This window comes from Dermacentor variabilis, chromosome 10, assembly GCF_050947875.1.
Source record: "Dermacentor variabilis isolate Ectoservices chromosome 10, ASM5094787v1, whole genome shotgun sequence".
Lineage (NCBI taxonomy): Eukaryota > Metazoa > Arthropoda > Arachnida > Ixodida > Ixodidae > Dermacentor > Dermacentor variabilis.
Window position 1 is genome coordinate 46032745 of NC_134577.1, and position 18796 is coordinate 46051540.

General features: G+C 46.5%; 3 protein-coding genes across 9 annotated transcripts in view; 1 reads left to right on the plus strand and 2 right to left on the minus strand.

Annotated features, from left to right (window-relative positions):
* The window catches only part of LOC142560462 (CAP-Gly domain-containing linker protein 4-like), a 35933-nt gene extending 29479 nt beyond the window's left edge, over positions 1 to 6454 (minus strand). For 5 of the 6 annotated variants that reach the window (XM_075672592.1, XM_075672590.1, XM_075672588.1 and 2 more), the window contains exon 1: positions 307 to 447. The gene's annotated coding sequence lies outside the window, so the exon portion shown is untranslated. Of the gene's footprint in view, positions 1 to 306; positions 448 to 6356 lie in introns of those variants that run through there. The other variant, XM_075672589.1, reaches the window with a different exon arrangement.
* A 799-nt stretch (positions 6455 to 7253) lies between these two features.
* LOC142560463 (uncharacterized) lies at positions 7254 to 16352 on the plus strand. Its single transcript, XM_075672594.1, has 4 exons — positions 7254 to 7912; positions 9788 to 9911; positions 11240 to 11398; positions 13049 to 16352. Exons 1-4 carry the CDS (start codon positions 7721 to 7723, stop codon positions 15475 to 15477), a joined length of 2904 nt encoding a protein of 967 aa, XP_075528709.1. The 5' UTR covers positions 7254 to 7720; the 3' UTR covers positions 15478 to 16352.
* LOC142560465 (WD repeat-containing protein 76-like) overlaps positions 15697 to 18796 on the minus strand; it is a 37395-nt gene continuing 34295 nt past the window's right edge. For both annotated transcript variants that reach the window (XM_075672598.1, XM_075672597.1), the window contains exon 14: positions 15697 to 17420. In XM_075672598.1, coding sequence (XP_075528713.1) covers positions 17165 to 17420 — 256 coding nt within the window. In that variant the 3' untranslated portion in view covers positions 15697 to 17164. The remainder of the gene's footprint in view (positions 17421 to 18796) is intronic.

The following is an 18796-nucleotide window of genomic DNA, read 5'->3' on the forward strand; positions in this document are numbered from 1 at the left end:
AAAATACACAATTAGCCGTCGCACTGAAATGCAATGACCCCGGACGTGAAATACAAGCAGGCAAGCCCCCGAAACTTACAAAACGCAACATATTCAGATGAAGTGTTCTCCGCAAACATTGCCTAGTACAACTAATGCCTGCACGGCTCTTTTTTTTTTTTTTTAATCTATCTCTACTGGACTTAACGATTGCAAAGCACCTGTGCCGCATGAAACGCGCCGACTTGCGCTAGCACGGAAACATTTAAAAGATACAAAACCTATCACTTGCCAGAGGCCTTCCGGTGTGAATAAAATTGCACGCACCTCACGCCAATGATGTCGTCGCACCGGTGACCTGCGTTTTGCCAACTTGGTCAACAGCAGCCACGCATAACACAACGAGGTCGCTAGCACGGTGCACAGAGAAAAACGAAAACAGAAGCCGGCACACCGTCCGTTGGGTGCTTTCCGCATTCGACGGCAGGTGACAGCACAGCACCTATTTTTGCCCAATGTTATGAACTTACATTTCGCCTGCAATCTAGATCTGGTCAAGAGTTGCGGCTCCGAACAAGCGTCGGTCTCGATCAACGGTTATACCACCGTTGTACCGATGGACTAGCCGAAACGGCGGTGAAATGGTGGTATGTCTGAACAGTTAGGATGATGTATCGTTTAATACAAGCGCTTTATTCTACATATCTGCTATTTCGCAAACCCAGCTTGCACGAGAGCTGCCTCGGAATCGGCGCCGCCTCCCTGCGGGCCTGTTGCGAGCGTGCGATAAGCTCTTCGAGAGCCCTACGAGAGAGGCACTACACTTTCCGCATACATTTATCACCACCTGCTTGCGACAGCACAGAAAAGTCGCAGTTTCGCCCAAAAGACGAAGCATCAATTGCGATAGCACATTAGTAGACACCTATACGAACTGAGGACAGTAGCTTTATCGGCCGTATAAACGGGTAAACATAGACATACTTACCAAGTTAACAAGCATGGTGTCGTGCGCGCACAAGCAAAGAACACACATCTTACTCGATGACCGCGAAATCTCACTTTCAAGACGCTGGAGTGAAGAAGCGCGGCAGCAGCAGCGAGCGAATTGGCCTTCCTGCTGCGCCTCGCATCGACACGCGCGGCTTCTAGCTTTGATGTCCCTGTTGCCGCTTTGGTGTCCTGGAGGTGCACCAATAATGCGAAATAATGACACGTTGTTTTCATTAGTAAAAACATGATCGAATAAATATAGTTGCCTCGAGCCGCCAACTTGCGGTGGTAAGTTCAGCACTACCGGGCCCCGCGACTTCTGACGGCACGCCTAGGGACAAGCGCATACAGCGCGCGCCAAGAAACTCCTTCGTAGTATCTAGGCAGAGCCGTATTTTCAAGGAGCAAAACTCCCCACATTTCCTCTCTCGCACCCGCTCTTACTCGCGCATGCGCGCAAACGTCCGTCGTCTCCGCAAGTGCCATGCCCCGCAGTACCTACAAGCAGTTGGAAATACGCGCCCGAGTGAGCGCGCGCGACCGCCCGTAGTAGAACGCCCCTCACCCTCCCACCCCGAGACTTGCGCGCGATGGAAGACAGCGCGCTTTCTCCCCGCTTTCCTCCCTCGCGAGCTCGAGCCGCAAACGCCGGCTCACCCTCGCAAACTTCACTCGCTCATAAACATACGGCGCGCGGCGACTTTATCGTCCTTGGAGTTTATACGGAGCCTCACGGCGACGCCGACAACAAAATGCGCCTGGAGTGTGCATATAATTGCGATCGTAATAAAAGCTCGTGTCAGATATTGCAAGGTGCACTGCAATGGAAATGCGAATATATGCGCTCTTTAAAACACCTCTATACTCGCGGACAGCTTTCTGTACGTGGCAGTGAAGGGAAAGCTACGGGCGCGTGGCTGTTGCACGTGACAGTGCTTTTGGGTGCTCGGAACAGACGCTGAATCGGCGCAGCTTCACGTGCGACGGTGTCGCGTTTGCCCTGAGGCAGAAAGGAAAAGCCGCAAAATAAGCGAACTTTTACATTCATTGGCGTGTTTTATCTTATTTAACTGTTGCTGATACGGTATTTGTTTTCTCTTCCCCAGTTTAAACTGACGTGGTTGAAAACACGGGACTCTATTTAGAAGCGCTCTCACTTGTGCGCGCTTTACCTCCGTAGGTTTCCCTTCATTGCCACTGAAAGTTGTCCGCGAGTATAAGAATGTGATTTGATCTAAGCCACAGCGATGAGCATTCCTTGGACGTTTCCTGTGAGGCAGTACTTTCATCAGCGCGCGCCCGGACGACGCCGGGGCCCGACTACAGTGTACTAGAAAATTCTAGTACACTGTAGCCCGATGCATAGACTGTGACGCGCACGCAGAGGAGCTCACTTCGAGGCACGTGCTTCGAGGTGACAAGAACCGCCGTCGTCCGTGGAAGCGGTAATTACCACGATGACCCCTCTATCTGAAGCTGACCCTGTCAAGCTGAACTTATTGATGAAAGGGGCCAACATCGAGGACTATACCGTTGGAGCAGCGTCGAATTGAGTTTCCCAGATTGCGATGTGGTTGCCACGTATGCGGGAGCGAGGCCTGTGCTGGTGGAACGATGCGACCTCGTAGGAGGGATTTCGAGACCGACTCGACGATTGTGATTGGCCGAGATGCAGACATCAGATTCCCTAGTCTAGTCTCCTAGGGAAGACGACGGTTTTAAAAGCGGAGACCTTTGATCCAGTGTGGGGTTGACGTGTCCTGATAACTCAGTCGTTTAATATGCTCCTACGTGGACTGGGCTTCAATTTCTGGAGACAGTGTAAATAATCGAAATAAAACATTTTCCTCCATTCCTAAAACCGGACGCACTCATCACTTTGCCGAGTGCATTTCTGGCCTAAACGCTACATCTCTTTCAGTCGTATCTTGTTCCACAACGATAACCGTCATCTGCCTTGCCCGCATTTCTTTCCTTTAACGCTGCGAGCCCGCTACGTTCAAGCCACGAACGGCTTGCGCGTTATCAGAGTGACACAGCATTTTCGACGGGAAAGTACAGCGAACGCAGCGTTTTCAAGAAAAGAAACGCAAGCAAGACACGTGTCGATTATCGTTGTGACAGAAAAACGTCCCCTAAAAGATTACACTCGTTTAGGCTTAACTTGTCCCCAAACACGTACCGCCACCATTCGTTTGCGCGCTTAGTTCCGTCGTGTCTTTACGCCTGGTAACGGTGACTAACCTTTCCGTTCCATAGCGTTCCTGAAATAAAGTATCGGACACAGATAAGTAAAAAAAAAATTATCGACTGATATAGACGCAGTACATATAATGACGGATTCCGGGTTAATTGTGGCCACCACTGGGCTACCTGTACCAAAGTCAAAGTGCAAGCGCTTCTGCATCCGGCTCGATCGAGCTCAACAAGTGACGAAGAGAGCAAATGCAAACAAGAACACGTGGTTTTATAGTCAGTTTACAACCGGCACGAAAAAAAAAATTATTCACTTGCACTGTCATTACACGTATTGCTTTGTTTAGGGTGCAAACCACACAATTGCGCTTCTTTATCTGCGGTACCAAATTCCTGTGTACCATATCGTATGGAGGCAGTAATGCCTGTAGAGCGCGCCTCGAACGTAATTTTGACGCTCTTCCATCGGCACTACATATCGCAAGGAGCATTGCGCCATTTTGAAGACAATGTCTTTCTTATCTAGTGACTTCCGGCACTTCTCTGTGTCGGGTATACCTAGCTTTTCTCGCGAGCCGACTCTGAAGATTGTGTTATCTAAATATGTGTTCGGATCCGGAAAGTAGTGCAGTCGAAATGTGGGCCGTTCCCGTTGGCATATGTGCAGTCTGAAAAATGTGGGTCGATGCTGACTATAGTGCAGTCAACGAATTTAAACAGTTTGATGGAGTGCCGCGCATAGTGACTCCGCCGCCATTTTCACCCCCATATCACTATGGAGGCATTGCTTTCATTGCCGACAACTATACGTTGAATCGCCTTCCAACTTCTAATGCGTTAGCGTTAGGAGCGTCAAAGCAGAAAATAGTGTATGCGTGTGAAGAGTGGGAAACCGGCCAAGTATGCGTAATAAAGGTATACCGTGTCCCACTTAACTTGAGTCAAACTTTAAGAATACGCTAATGCCACGTAGCTAGACAGAACCAAGGTAATCTTTGCTTGCTGTCGCTTGGAGATACTCGTATTATTTTTTGCATTCCACCTAGTTACACAATTACTCTTAATTAATTAATCAATTAACCTCTCACATGTAATTATTAAATTAAAAGTGTCAATGAGAAAACTGTAGAGCAACATGAAAAACATCCAGGCATGAAAGAAGCTCGCGAATACACGAAAGCCGCGCGATGGCCGCTCGCGGCACATATTCGCGGGCTCCTCTCATGCTTGGAAAAACGCTCTTATTTACCACGTATTGCTCAATATATCTCGCGATTGGAAGCTTTTCATGTTGCTCTACAATTTTCTCATTGACGCATCTCATGAAGTTATAACGTTTGAGCAGTAGATTAATCAATAGGTGGAATGCGAAAAATGGTCTGAGAGAGAGAGAGAGAGTAAACGTTTGTTGTAGGTATAGGTTGTTTGGTTATGGTGGGTGGAGCCCCTCCTCCAGGGCCCCACCGGTTACAGCGGCTCGCCGGGCCTGGTCAAGGGTCGCCGGTTGGCTTCCCAATTCCACTTCCGCGGGTCGCGCCTCCCACGACCAGTTATGGAGCGTGTTGTCTAGCAGCGGCGAGGTGGCAGCCGCCGGACGTAACGCACACTGGAATGTGATGTGTTAATCCAATGTCGGTGTTCCTTCGCACCACGGGCATTAGTTGCTGTATTTGTCTGGGTACATTTCGTGTAGCCATGTATAAATGCGGGAAAGTGTTTGTTTGCAGGCGGCGCCAGTCCCGTGCTTGCCTCCTGTCTAGGTCTGGGTGAAAAAAATTGTCTGAGTATCTCCGAGCGACGGTCAACAACATTACCTTGGTTCTGTCCAGCTACGTGGAATTTGCATTTTTTGAAAACTTGGCTCAAGTTGGACAACCGGCGCATATATATATATATATATATATATATATATATATATATATATATATATATATATATATATATATACATATATATATATCACCGTCAGTTGCACTTCGACCCTCGAAGAGACAGGACGTGTGTCGAGTGAGCTAACTTTGCAATGTGGTGAACGCTTTTTTAAATAATAATAATAATATTTGGGGTTTTACGTGCCAAAACCACTTTCTGATTATGAGGCACGCCGTAGTGGAGGACTCCGGAAATTTTGACCACCTGTGGTTCTTTAACGTGCACCTAAATCTAAGCACACGGGTGTTTTCGCATTTCGCCCCCATCGAAATGCGGCCGCCGTGGCCGGGATTCGATCCCGCGACCTCGTGCTCAGCAGCCCAACACCATAGCCACTGATCAACCACGGCGGGTGCTTTTATTTTTTTTTTAAATCGTGGACCCGAAACCTAACAGAAGTTAGACATAAAACATTTCTCTCGCATTTGCCGCTAAATCGCCACTAAATTTTTATTCGGTGTTTGTGTTGTTCATAACGTCTTATATTCGTTATTATTATTATTATTATTATTATTATTATTATTATTATTAGTAGTAGTAGTAGTAGTAGTAGTAGTAGTAGTAGTAGTAGTAGTAGTAGTAGTAGTATTTAATATTATTATTATTATTATTTCTTGCTTTGTAATTATGAACGGTAAGGTGTCGATTATCCTATGACGATTATATCCGTGACAAAGTTGAACATGTGGGGTGTTGTTCGGACGAGTTGTCAAGCAAAGCAGCACGTAAAAGGAACACTACGAAACAACAGACGGCGACGCTTACCTTTTTCCTTTTCTTACCACCTTCCTTTTTCGCTGTTACATATTGGCGAAATTTAAAACACACGCACGAAAGAAAGCTTCAAGTGTGCAGCTGCTTAACTGCGACACAAACAGCGGAAGGAATGCATTATATGCAGGAATGCAGGACATATGTCGAGATGGAATATACCTGTTCACATTATCAAGCCCATAACTTCGCACGTATGACAGCAGGAGAGAGAAATAATGCTGAGTAAAAAAGAAAAAGAAGAATAGCTGGCAAGCGCGTTTAGTTTTCTGCAAGACATAATGATATGTATAAACGCTACAAAATGTTTGCACCTTTCGAGGATTATCTTGTACTTTTGTGCAACGTTACGGAGGCCGGAAATGCAAGCAAGAAACGTGGTGGAGGACAAGGTATATGGCCCGAAAGCGCGCAAATTGTTCTTAGAACGTATATGCCTACAAGTAAAAAAAAATTGTAATAATTAAGGATCAGTTGTTACTTACAGCAACGCTCCGTCAAGTGCAGGCCAGTAGGAAAACGCGCTTTGCAACCCGCGGAGACAAAGCCCAGTCTAAATATAATCTCCTATGGCGGTACAGGCATCAGCCCTGATCGTGACCTCACGCATTATAAATCCGTGCGCGGCGTGGCCTCGTCGAAAGACCAATTGTTTGCGGTCGTGACTGCTTATTCGTGCTTTAATATAAGCGAAGGACTCGGAAAGCGAACAAAAATGATAATCTGGACAACCCCACTTCATTGTCCCGTCGTCTGCTTATAATTAGGCATGAAAACGTATTTCGTTATTGTGGAACGTATACGTTTAATTGGTGCCTCGTCTGGGCGAATCAACATCATGCACTCTGATTAAGGTTAGTCACATATGGATGCGCGCCTCCCAAACGATGTTGTTCTTCCGACATGGAGCTTCCGTTGCACGGAGCTACAAGGGAAAATATTATGCAAAAATTGCACGAACACATCGCACGCGTGCGCTGTGTCAGTGGTGTCACACGCTGCGTTTTCTCGTAAGCGGCCGACCGACATACACTTTTTTTATTATTATTAGCTAGAAAGGTTTCCGCGAATGATAGAGCAAGGTGTTTCTGATCCCTGACTATTCGCGTAACAAGCTCGGAAACAACAAAGATTGAACGCACACACACACTGTCGCAGCTGCTAGCATCCGTTCTCCATTTAATGCCGAGCAGGTCTTCGCATTCCGCAGGTGGCTTGAGCACGGTTTCAGGGGTAACACATGGTAACACTAAGATAAGAGAGCAGCCGACAAAGAATAGCGCGAAAAATGTCAACTCTCCGCACGTCTCTTTTCTTTTTTTCGTCGCTACTGGCCGCTCAATTTGGGAGCAAGCGGTGAAGAGTCGGGCAACATTGCGTAACGGAATAGGGAGAGAGAAAGAGAGAGAGAGACCAAAGATTTGGCAGCTCACTGCGGATTTCTGCGCGTAATCTGCGGGGAACGGTGTTGTAGCGACATAAGCCAACCACTACCAGTGCGTCATCGATTACGCGTCGCCGGAGGAGTGTTTTGTGCTGTTTTCCGCGTCTCCGACTGGTGTGGAATTCCTCCAGCAGCGACTCGTCCGACGACCCCGATCACAGTAGTGTGTGCGTGCACGGAGCCAGTTTCGCCCTTGGCGTCGTTCGGTGCCGCTTCTTTACGAGGATGCTCGCCGTCAATCAGCCGCGTTTACTGCGCCACAAATGAGCCTGCGGCGCGTAAACACAAGTCGCTGATTGAGCCCCTCGCCCGTGCCGGCAGTAGTGTAACGATGTGAGAAAGGCGTTAACGTCTATTCGCGGGGATCGCCGCACGGTGAGATAAAAACTTCGCACGGCCGCAAAAATGATGGCCTCGACGAGGGACTCCTTCCAGCGCAGCGACGACGAGGAAGAGCTGGTCTTTGATCAGACCGGACTGCTCACGAACAAGCTTTCTTCTCGCCACGGCGTAGTGTCCAGAAACCACGCCGCGAACTCGGGGGGCCGCCTCACTGTTGCGCGGACTGTCAATCTGTGCCTATCGTTTTTTGGCCTGGTGAGTCGGCCGGCGCAGTGCGTTTACGCAATCGGGAGTGCGCTTGCACGGCAACTGTTGCAGCTAGTTACGGCACCCTCGCGTCAGACGCCGTGGCAACGGCGAACATGTGGCGAAACGAGAGCACAGTTTTAATTACCCCGCCGGTGCGATCGCACGACACCGTTCACGCGGCAGTAAAAAAAAGAAGCTGGCTATATCATTGTATTAGCTGGTTCTCATCTGCTACTGCACCATTTCTGTTGCGTATTGTGATAGGTAGCGTAGGCTAAGTGTTGTCGGATATTCACGGCGCGTTGCCTTGGACTGCGGTGAATGGGTCAATGTCGCGCAGAGGTATTGCCATAAACCACAAAGAAAGATAAGACAGAGACACCGGGGGCTCTCTGCAAACCTTATCTCGTGCCCTAGCAAGAAGTCGCTGTTCAAGGAATTAAAAACATATATGCTCTGATTGGAAAGGGAGGGAAAGCGCGGACAGGTATTGTAAATGAGATATGCCACACGTTTGGACAAGCTGCACACAATCATTTGAGTCACGGCATCCGTACCAAACTAACTGACATATTTAGAGATATCTAAACCACGATTTAGTTCATCAAAAAATGGACGTGTGAGCCAAATTATTACTGTTTCTATGAAACCTTACATAAAGTAAAATGCTGAAAGATAAAAGCCAGCAAGTACGCTGAAGTCACACCTGTCAATCAGTACTGACCCATATGTCTGTGCGAGCCATGTTTTGACTACCTAGTCATATATAGATGTTCTTTCCTACTGCTTTTTGCCACATAAGGAACCCTATTTTGCTACTGAAAACAGTGTGGTCAGCCACCATTTCGAGACTTGTTTGGTTTAACGAGAATTGCAATTGAATTGAGCTTGAATCACGAGCCTGTCAGAATTCTATGCTAATGCTCTTGCCAGGTCTAAAAAGCAAGTAGTAGTCAGGAAATCATGAAAAGTAGCCAAAAAAAGTAGCCAGTTGATTGCACGTGCTACAAAAGTAGCCAAAAATGTCGCCAGGTTGCTGCCATGGCCAATTAAGAAAACTTGCTGTAGCCAGTTATGAACTGCCTGTTTTGGAGGTTATGTTTAGTGCCCTTTGACTTAATTAAAATGTGACTTTGTGGATCAAGTTATAACTGGAGGCTCTGTATTCGTATTGGGGAATTGTTATCCCTGTATAAATTATTTAAGTAAGCGGAAGTAATTGTCATTGAACTCCAATACCAGCAAATATGTACCGTGAACAATTCTCACTCTATAGTCATTCATCAATGTATCCTTGTGCATTTCTCACCTTTGCAAGGGAATATCATATACTAGTCACGATTTATCACTTTGGTGATTTTCTAGTAGTTGTTATAGCCATATATCTATATGTTCTCGCATGTCTTTACTCAATTTCATCACGCAACTGTAATAAAACTCCTCTTTCCACCTTATAATTACGTGAGCACTCAACTATAATATGAGACGTCCCATGGAATGGGCTAGAAGGTGCTTCTGTTGAATTAATTTTGTCAGTTGCAAGATGAAGGTTGTGTCCTCCCTTTCAAATGCACATGGCGAGGACGGTCGTTGCACCTTGTGTGTCATAAAAGGCATAGTACAACAAATTGTACCATTTATTTGTAATATTTTGTCTGGTTTATCTGTAGTTTTTATAAAAATGTTGACTTTAAGGTAGCCAAGTAGCAAACCTGAAAATTTTCCTGGCACAAGCCTTCAAAAGTAGCCAGTTTGTCTCAAAGGAGCCAAACCTAACAACCCTGGCTCTTGCATGGCCTGCTGACACAGCAGTGTCCTGGAGCTTTAACCAATCAACAAGCTAGATGGTTGTGATTGAATCATGCTTGCTCATATTTGCAGGGCCTTTGCTTTGCCATCCCAACTGCAACGATCCAAGACCTTCAAAAGAGAACCAATGCTGAAGCTGACATACAACACTTCTACACAGCACGCTATGGTGGCTACATATTTGGCTGCCTAATAGGTAATTCTTTTCTCAACAGTATCTCATGGCTGATGTTTCATGGAACCGGTGCATGAAGTTTCATATGAAAAATGTGCCCAAGATTTCAAATGGTTGCGACTTAGTAGGAGTTCTACATCTTGTTTCAGTTGCTATTCACCTGTCCGTGCACGGCAGCTGAGCTAGGCTCAGAGCATTGTACTGTTGTTGCTCTCACATGTGCATGGGCTGTGCTTGCATGTAATACACTACCACAAAGGGGTGCATCCATGATTTGAGCCCACGCTTACAATTCCTCAACTGCATATAGCTAGCTCTCTTACCCTAAGCGGAGACTTGTGTCAGAAAGGAAGCGAAAGCGAAATACTGCTGGAAACATTGCGTTAAAATTATCACACTGGCTTCCCCCATCACCATAGACGTTGGCAATGTATAGTCTGGGATGTATAATCCTTCTATAAAGAGGATCATTTTGTGGGCTCTTCATAAGCGGAACAAACCCAAACAATAAGCTAAGAAGAACGATGAAATCAGTGCCATCACAATGACCATTACAGGCACTGTAGCCAAGTGCACACAGTTGAATAAGTTTTGTCTTGATTTTCATTGACAATAATCTATCTCAGCCAGTTAAATGCTGAGCTTTGAAAGGTTAGTCTACCAGGCTAGACTGGTTTGATGCAGTTAATGCTGTAGCATCCCAAACAGGACAGGGAGACAAAAGAGAGGACGACATCAACGCTTGTGTCCCTGTCCCATTCTCTCTTTCTCTGGGACACTTTACCAATTTGCCCACTTGACGATCCTTCTGTCCCTTTTAACTCTTGAGACTACTTCATATTCCCAGCATAAGCACCACAGCAAAGTTAACTACTACCTGCCGTGGCTGCTTAGTGGCTATGGTGTTGGGCTGCTAAGCACGAGGTCGTGGGATGAAATCCCAGCCATGGCGGCCAAATTTCAATGGGGGCGAAATGCAAACACGTGTGTACTTAGATTCAGGTGCGCATTAAAGAACCCCTGGCAGTCCAAATTATCCTGGAGTCCCGCACTACGGCATGCCTCATAATTGAATTGTCGTTTTGGCATTTAAAACCCCACAATTAAATTTTTTTAATGCTAACTGCTGTTTACATCTAAGTGAGCCTTTTGAGCTGAACAAATCACCGATTGTTTCTTTTGTAGTTTGTATGAGCCAAACCTAACAAAAAGGTCCACAAGCTGACCATTTGTGCAACACATTTAACTAGTGCGAAAGGCCCATACTGCAATGCTTTCAGCTGAGCTCCTCCTGTCCGTATTAGTACACAAGCGAAGAATGCATTCCCGGCCCACTTCCCTCTGTGCAGGTGGTTTTCTCTTCGACTGGTACAACCGACAGTTCCTGCTTTTCCTAAGCATCTTCGCTACATCCGTTGGCATCATAGTGATGCCCTTCTGCGTCCAGCTGGCAACCCTGATGGCATGTTCAGCAATCACTGGCATCACCATGGGATTTCTTGACACAGGTGGGGCACCATAGCGACTACAGCTGTGCACGCTGGCTGTTCACTTGAAACATTGATGCAGCGGAAGTAAATCATGACAACCACAAAATCATTTCGTAAATTATGTGCTGGAAATTAACTTATGCAAATGTGAAACACTCCTCTAAGAAGCATTGCGAGGCCAGCACACAGCTCACTTAAATCACAAAATGAAGCCAATGGAAGTATAGGGGAAATCATCTGTTCCTTTCATTGAAATGTACAAATAATAAGGAAAACAGAAGTGGAAAAGGCAACTTGCTAGTGGTAAGATTTCTCTGTATGCTTTCCTTGGGCACAATACAAACAAGGGATGGGATAGCCCATGTGGTAAAAGACAGATATTTATTGAAGTCTAAGAACCTGGCAGTATTCACAAGGCTACAAGTTAAGCCAGTTGTTCCAAAGATCATGCGCTCATGCCTCGCTGTCTTGTTGACGAGAGTGGTCACAGTGATGATGATAGTGGACACTGCTCTGCTCATATGTGCACGTACAACACTAACAATAAATCAAGCCCTTCGGTTTCTCACAATTATTTCTCGTTAACTACAATGAAAGATGAAGCTTTCTCAATGGCAGCTCTTCCAATTGTAGAAAAACCAGTGAAGTACCCGTGATTTCTATGGGAGCCTTAAAGCAGTGGTCAAGCAGCTGTGGGCATGGGCTGTGAACACGATGAGGTCAGTCTTGTGTATCTGTTATGGCAGTAGGCACAGACATTAAAAAAACATTTAGCAATTTGGAAGACAGTAATGATGGGGATATTCAGACAGAAGGAAATCGCTGTATTGTTGGAAACGCTTTTCTTGCAGTCAATATGCTATTTTGGCTGATGGTGATGAGAATGCCTGTGCCTTAGGCATATTTTTGTCTGCACACTGTACAAAATTTTAAAAATACCTTTTTCTGCAATGTGAACATTTGTTTTTTCTTTTTTGATACGAGCATCACTCAAAAATGAGCAGACATTGACTGGAACAGAAGATGAGACAGCATGCAAGGAACACTACATGAGCCTGGGTTTAGGAAGCGGGGTATATGGATGAGGCAGGTATCCTGCTGTTTGCCAAGTCCCTACTCGGACTGACAGACACAGCCAATTGATTCTATGGACATAGCTAACACTGCAAATCAACTATCGGCACCAAAAGTTTGTAGGTAATGGGATCCACAGAATAGCTGAATATTTAAGCAGCCTGATCATGCAGCATGCTTTAATACATATGACCAACATAATATACTGCTGTTTTGCTGGCTACAAGCACAAACTGTGCTGACATTTAGCTTTTTCATGGAGCCCGCCCCTCATAAATACTTTCGACAGTAATAGTGCTCACAAAATAGACTAGCAAGTAAATTACCCAAGCTGCACTACTTTTTATTCTGTTCTGTGCAAAACAGCTTTCCCCAAAAGTGTGAATCTGTTGCAGGCATGCAGGAACTTGACAAGTTCAACTTTCAAGTCTCAAAAACAGAGTAAATTCTATACAAAACGTTAATGCCCTATGACTTCTAGTTGAGACGAGTAAATAATGAGGGTACTAGATCGCTGTTATCTGGCATTTCGAGTTAATCGCCCAGAATGAAAGTTGCATTGCTACAAATGTGCTTTGGACATGCTGATTGCAGGTGGTAACGTTTGGTGCCTGGACCTGTGGGGCCGTCACAGTGCACCCCTGATGCAAGCGCTGCACTTCTGCTTTGCCCTCGGAGCCCTCGTCGCACCACTGATCGCCGAGCCATTCCTTTCACCTGCCTCACTTGGTGGAATTGCACCGGCGCATAGCTTCAACACTTCTTTGGCACCGGTGACCTACGCTCACATCCCCCCAATCGGAATACACCACGGCATCGGGGTCAACCGACATCATTCACACGTTACACCGAAGTGGATGGACTCTCCACCTACAGAAGGCCTCTCGCGGCATCGGCGAAGCATAGTTGAGCAGCTTGAACATACTGAACCTCAGTTGCCCTCCTTTCTTAATGCATCCACGATGCATAGTGGGAGCACAGTGCTGAATGAAAGCACATTGCATAACGAAAGCACATTGCATAATGAAAGCACATTGCATAATGAAAGCACATTGCAAAATGAAACCAGCACGACGGATCAAACAGCACAGCAAGCATTCCAGAACTTAAGCAATGCCGACTCTAATGACACTTCAAGAATAGATAACAGTGCTGATCGGACATCAACTACCACTGTGGCCCCAAGCTCAACAATACCTAAGAAGCCAACCAAACCAATCTATGCTGAAGGACCAAAGAACCAAGACAAGTGGGATCGCAAGTCGCAGAAGACAACCAAAGGCACTGTAGCTGCGGCAGCTCCTAATTCAACCAACTCATCTGCGCACACCAATGTGACATCTGTGAAATCGAATGTAACCAGTAGCTCCCTTGCACCCTCTAAGAGTCCATCAACCCCAGCAGCAGTGGGGACATTTCCACCGGCGTTACTACCAGATGAGGGCAACAAGACAGAGAGTACTGATGGAAACAGCACATCAGCACCACAGATTGTGAACAATTCCAGTAAAACTGGAAAAGAAGGGACATTGCAAATGCATACTAATGACACTCAGGTACCAGCAAGTGTAGCTATTACGTTACAGCCTGCGACTTCCAGCAAAAGCACAAGGTATCCCACGATCAGTGAAGGAAATGCCAGCAAAGCAGCAACAACGAAGAGTATCGCTGTTTCTACAACCATCAAACCTGATGTGACGGAACCTGTCACAGCTCCACTCACACAAGAGGTGCTAACTACAGAGGCACCGCCTGACCAGCCCACCGAAGACCCAGTTGCTCCTAGAACTACGGGTATAATACATACTAGCATAAGGACAACGGAAGGAAGTGTTGACCCTCCAGAAACAACTGTTGCTTCTGTACCAACAAAAAATCAACTGCTCACAGAGGATAACAAAACAAGCATCAAGCACTTGACTACAGAAACACCACAACAACCTGTGAAACCACCAAACCTGGGTGTTCAAACGCTTGAGCCAGTGACAGCCTCACCTGAGCCCACACTGCCAGCTGTCGTAGCTGCCACAAACATGTCAAACGAAAGCAGCTCAGATATAAAGCCACCGTCATTCACTACTAAATCGACCCTGCTTGAAAAGCCATCGCCAACAGCTGAAACGGGGCTCACTGCATGGATTACACACAAGTTCATAGAGAACAGGATTGGAAAGCTGGAGTTTGTCTACGCCATCCTTGGAGCATACCTCTTTGTCGTGTCGGTGGTGTTTCTAGCATTCCTGTGCACGAGTCCACGTGACTCGCGGTCACGCCAAGAGGAAGACATCAAGACACCAGGGCCTTCCGGCAAGCACAGCCTGGTCTTGCTGAGCTCACTTTTCTTTTTTCTCTACATGGGAATGGAAGCTGCAGTGGGTGAATTGCTCCAAATATATGCAGCCCACCCCCACGGCTACGCCCTGACATACGTCTTCTGGGGCAGCTTCGCGGCCGCGCGTTTTCTCGCGATACCCATCGCGATCAAAGTGTCATGTCGGAACATGCTCCTTGGCGACCTTGGCATTTGCTTCCTCGCGTCCGTCTTGCTCGTGGCAGGTGCTGACAGGATGGAGTCTCTGCTCTGGACAGGAGTCGGTGTCTTGGGCGTCGGAATGGCCTCTGTCTTGCCAACGTCACTGGCCTGGCTCGAACGCCACATGCGCGTCACGAACCGCGCGGCGTCTGTTGTTCTGCTTGGCGCGGCTTTTGGGGAAATGGCCCTGCCGTTCCTCGCCAGTCGACTCATTGAGCGCGAGCCGGCTGTCCTAGTGTACGTCAACGTGAGTGTTGTCACGCTGTGTTGCCTCAACTTCGGTGCCCTCTGGCTGACGGCGGCGAAGCGAGGTGAAAAGTATGCGCCGACTAATGAGCCGGATCGCTCTCTGTACCAGTTGGCAAACCTCGACGATGGTGATGACCAGGCTGACTTCACATTGCTGAGGCCCCTGTGCACCAATGGCGAGAACGGTCTGCACTTCAAGGGAAAGCAGAAGTTCTCTCGGGGACTTGGTGCAACCTCTTGAAAGCCATCTTTCCTAATGGTCTCCAGAGAATGTTAACCACCGTGATCTTTGAACAAGAGACTGCAGAGCAGCCTGGCAGGCTTGCCACTTGCCTCTACACGACAGATGTGCACAGAGTTCTGTGGTTGGCGAGCAGAACAGCACAGCGACATGCGCCAGTCTATGTGTTCGGATGAGAAAAATGGCAAGCACCAGCAATTTGACAGCTTTGCACACAAGTCCCATACTAAGAAGCTTTATTAAGGTTCCAAATGGTGGTTAATACAGAATTCATGCTTCAAAAGAACAAGTAGACATATGCCACTGGTATGAAAAGTTCTTTTAGCCTGCTGACGAACATTTCAGGCGCTGGTTTTTATTATCAAGCTTTCGCCAAGAGTTAGGGAGGCCAACACATGAGATCATGTCGTAAGGCCTTCCACAGCACAAGTGCAATTTCTAGGTTTTTAAGTTCAGAAGGTGACGTGCCTGAACGAACACCTACGTTTTAGTAGAGAGATGACCGGCTAGACAATGCCGCGCCGTGCAACTGTGCCGTGCCAATAGTCCTTAAGCTGCGGTGGGCACACAGTTATAGTGCTACAAATGACGACTTATAGCATGGTTTGATAAGCTGTGCTTTTTCACTGTGGATAAACAGCCTAGTCAACCTTTTTTCTAGGGACATTATAGTTTGGCTTGAGTCTTTAAATACATATATGTATTGTATATTTCGTGTTTCGGTGCTGCTTTAGTGGAAGTGATAATAGCACTAGTGATAAAGAGTGCCAGATGTACTTTCTTTTCCCAAGCCTAGTTTTTTTTTTTCCTATGTATAACGGAAGAGAGAGACAGTGTGTTTCTTTTTCCTTTAGCAATGCATTTCTCCACTTTCTTGAAGCTACGAGCAGGGTCTTTTTATACAATAAAAGCATCTCACACAACACAAGCTGCAAGGATATTCACCGCACTTTGTCTTGCCTCGTGTCTCACGGCCGAGACACACCTTTACAATATACGTCTAGAAGCAATGGCCAACAGACTTTCACTGGGACTGCAACAAATGCAAAAACCTTCAAATAAAAAGACGTAAAATAGGTTACAACTGTGTTCTGTCTGCAACTTCATATATACAGCTGTCAGCAGAAGTATCCAGAACAGAAAACCCACAAAGAGTCACGAACTCCCTTGCAGCAACCAATGCATGCTGCTAGAAACAGAGCTGCATTGTTGACTCCTGTGTGACCTACGTCAGCAAGCATGCTGAGTCGAATTAGGTTCACGGCAGTGGAAACAAAGCTGGCGCAAGGAAAATAAAGATCACTTTATTCAAAGAAAGATAGAGAGGTTGGCTCAAGGTAAAAGTCCTTTAGTCCACTGCTCTGCTTAGAGTTAAAAAGATGCATGCAAAAAGGTGACAAGGACAGGCACTAGGACACCAGCATACAGGACAGCAGAAACAAGGCGCAACACTATTGCTTGTGTCGCATGATCTTTGCTGTGTCCATTGTGCTTGCTCTGTTTCCACCACTATGACCAATGCGGTGCTCAAATCAAGGCTGCAATGAGAGCGAGTTTCTTCGCGATTTGTGCGTTCTGAAAGCCGCTGCAGCACATTTTTACATTGGTGACAAGTACGCAGCCTCTTCTGCACTGTTGGGCTACTGCAGCGCTGGTTTGAGGTTGAAAGCTGCGATGCTTTCGCAACCTATGGCTCGACGAGGATGTGCAGCTTGCCACTGGAGTTGCCGCCGGCAATGATGAGACGTTCGGGGTGGACATCGATGAGTGAGCAGACCGAAGCCAGGCTTTCGCCCATGAACTTGTACAGCAGCGTGCCACTGCTCGAGTAGACCTCGATGCGCCGCGGGTACTCCATGCTGCCGACTAGGAAGAGCTCGTCGCATCCGGGCATCCACACTGCCCTGAGCGGCGACAGCCACCTCCCGGTCATGTTGTTGTGCCTTAGAGAGCAAAGGAAAGAGACGCATTATTGTCATCCTCGTCAGCCTAAATATATATATACAGCCGGACAAATGCCTGCAGATTTCTTCAACATTCTAATACTCTCTCACCCTGAATTGCATTCCCCTTCCTTTAGCACCCGTTCTATTGCTCTACATGACCTGTTGTGTTCCACGTCCGATTTCGAACACAATACAACCTACCTGCATTTTATCTCTGATGTGTACCGCTGTCTTTCTGTATGAAAACAGTGCCTGTAACTAGGCACCAATTTAGGTGTGTGCAACAGGTGTTGCAGCAGGCATCGATTCCGAAAAACATAAAAGGTAGTGCGCTGCACATAACGTGTTTCAAAGCAACAAATTATTTGCAGCAGTCAGTGTCTGGAATGGCGCGATGACAGCCAATGGGCTCCAACTAAAGTTCACAAATTAGCTTCTCACCAGCATAAGTATATACACTGTTAATTGTGGCCACTCAAAATGGAATTGAGAGACAAGCAATATGTTTACACTATGCATTACTATGCATGCCAGGCTATGTTGGCATCATGCATTGGAAGTCTCCATTTGCAATATATTTCTGAAAACACAGCAAGCCGAAATCAAAAACTAAAAAACATCAGCGCCATTAAAGGGATACTAAAGACACCATAGATATTGATATGTCTGCTAAGACCTAGTTCATCTTGTATACTGTCAACTTCCGTTACTTTGACCCTCAAGGGACCAACGAATCCGTTTGAATTGTCCAGTGGGTTGAAATAAACAAGGTGTAGAAAAAAAATGCCAGAAAGCACCACCGATTCATTTGGCAGCATTTGCCAGATTGTAACGTGCCCCCAAATCAAATGTGTGCTCGCTTTCTACGAGTCCAAAGTAGAAAAGTAACATGGAAATGACATTGAGGCTCCTAAACAAAGTAGAAAACTAACGCGCACCCGAGTTTGAAGGAAGAGAAATGGGCAAGGATTTAATGTGTGCACAAAGGCAGCTGGTTTCCAGCTTCACCGCACAGTTTTTAAAATCGTCTTCGCTGCAATACATCCATGTCATGCGCTAAAGAATATGAATGCTGCGAAGGCGGTTTTGGTATCCAGTCCGACTGCACTGCGCAGGCAATTTTCAGTCCAATTGTCATGGGAAAAAAGGAAAAAGAAAAGCCTCTTAGGATCTGGTAAGTAGCATAACCAAACAAGGTAAGGTACATTTATTGCTCGAGAATCTACCCACGGCAGGCCGAAAATAGCAGTTTTCGAAAGTGGGAGAAAAAAAAACACGGTCAACGCATTCACTGTCTTGTAAGCTCTGCCGAGACGGACTCTGCCCCTAAAGAGGTTGCCATGGAGGTCGCCATAAGTCTTGGAATATGCGTG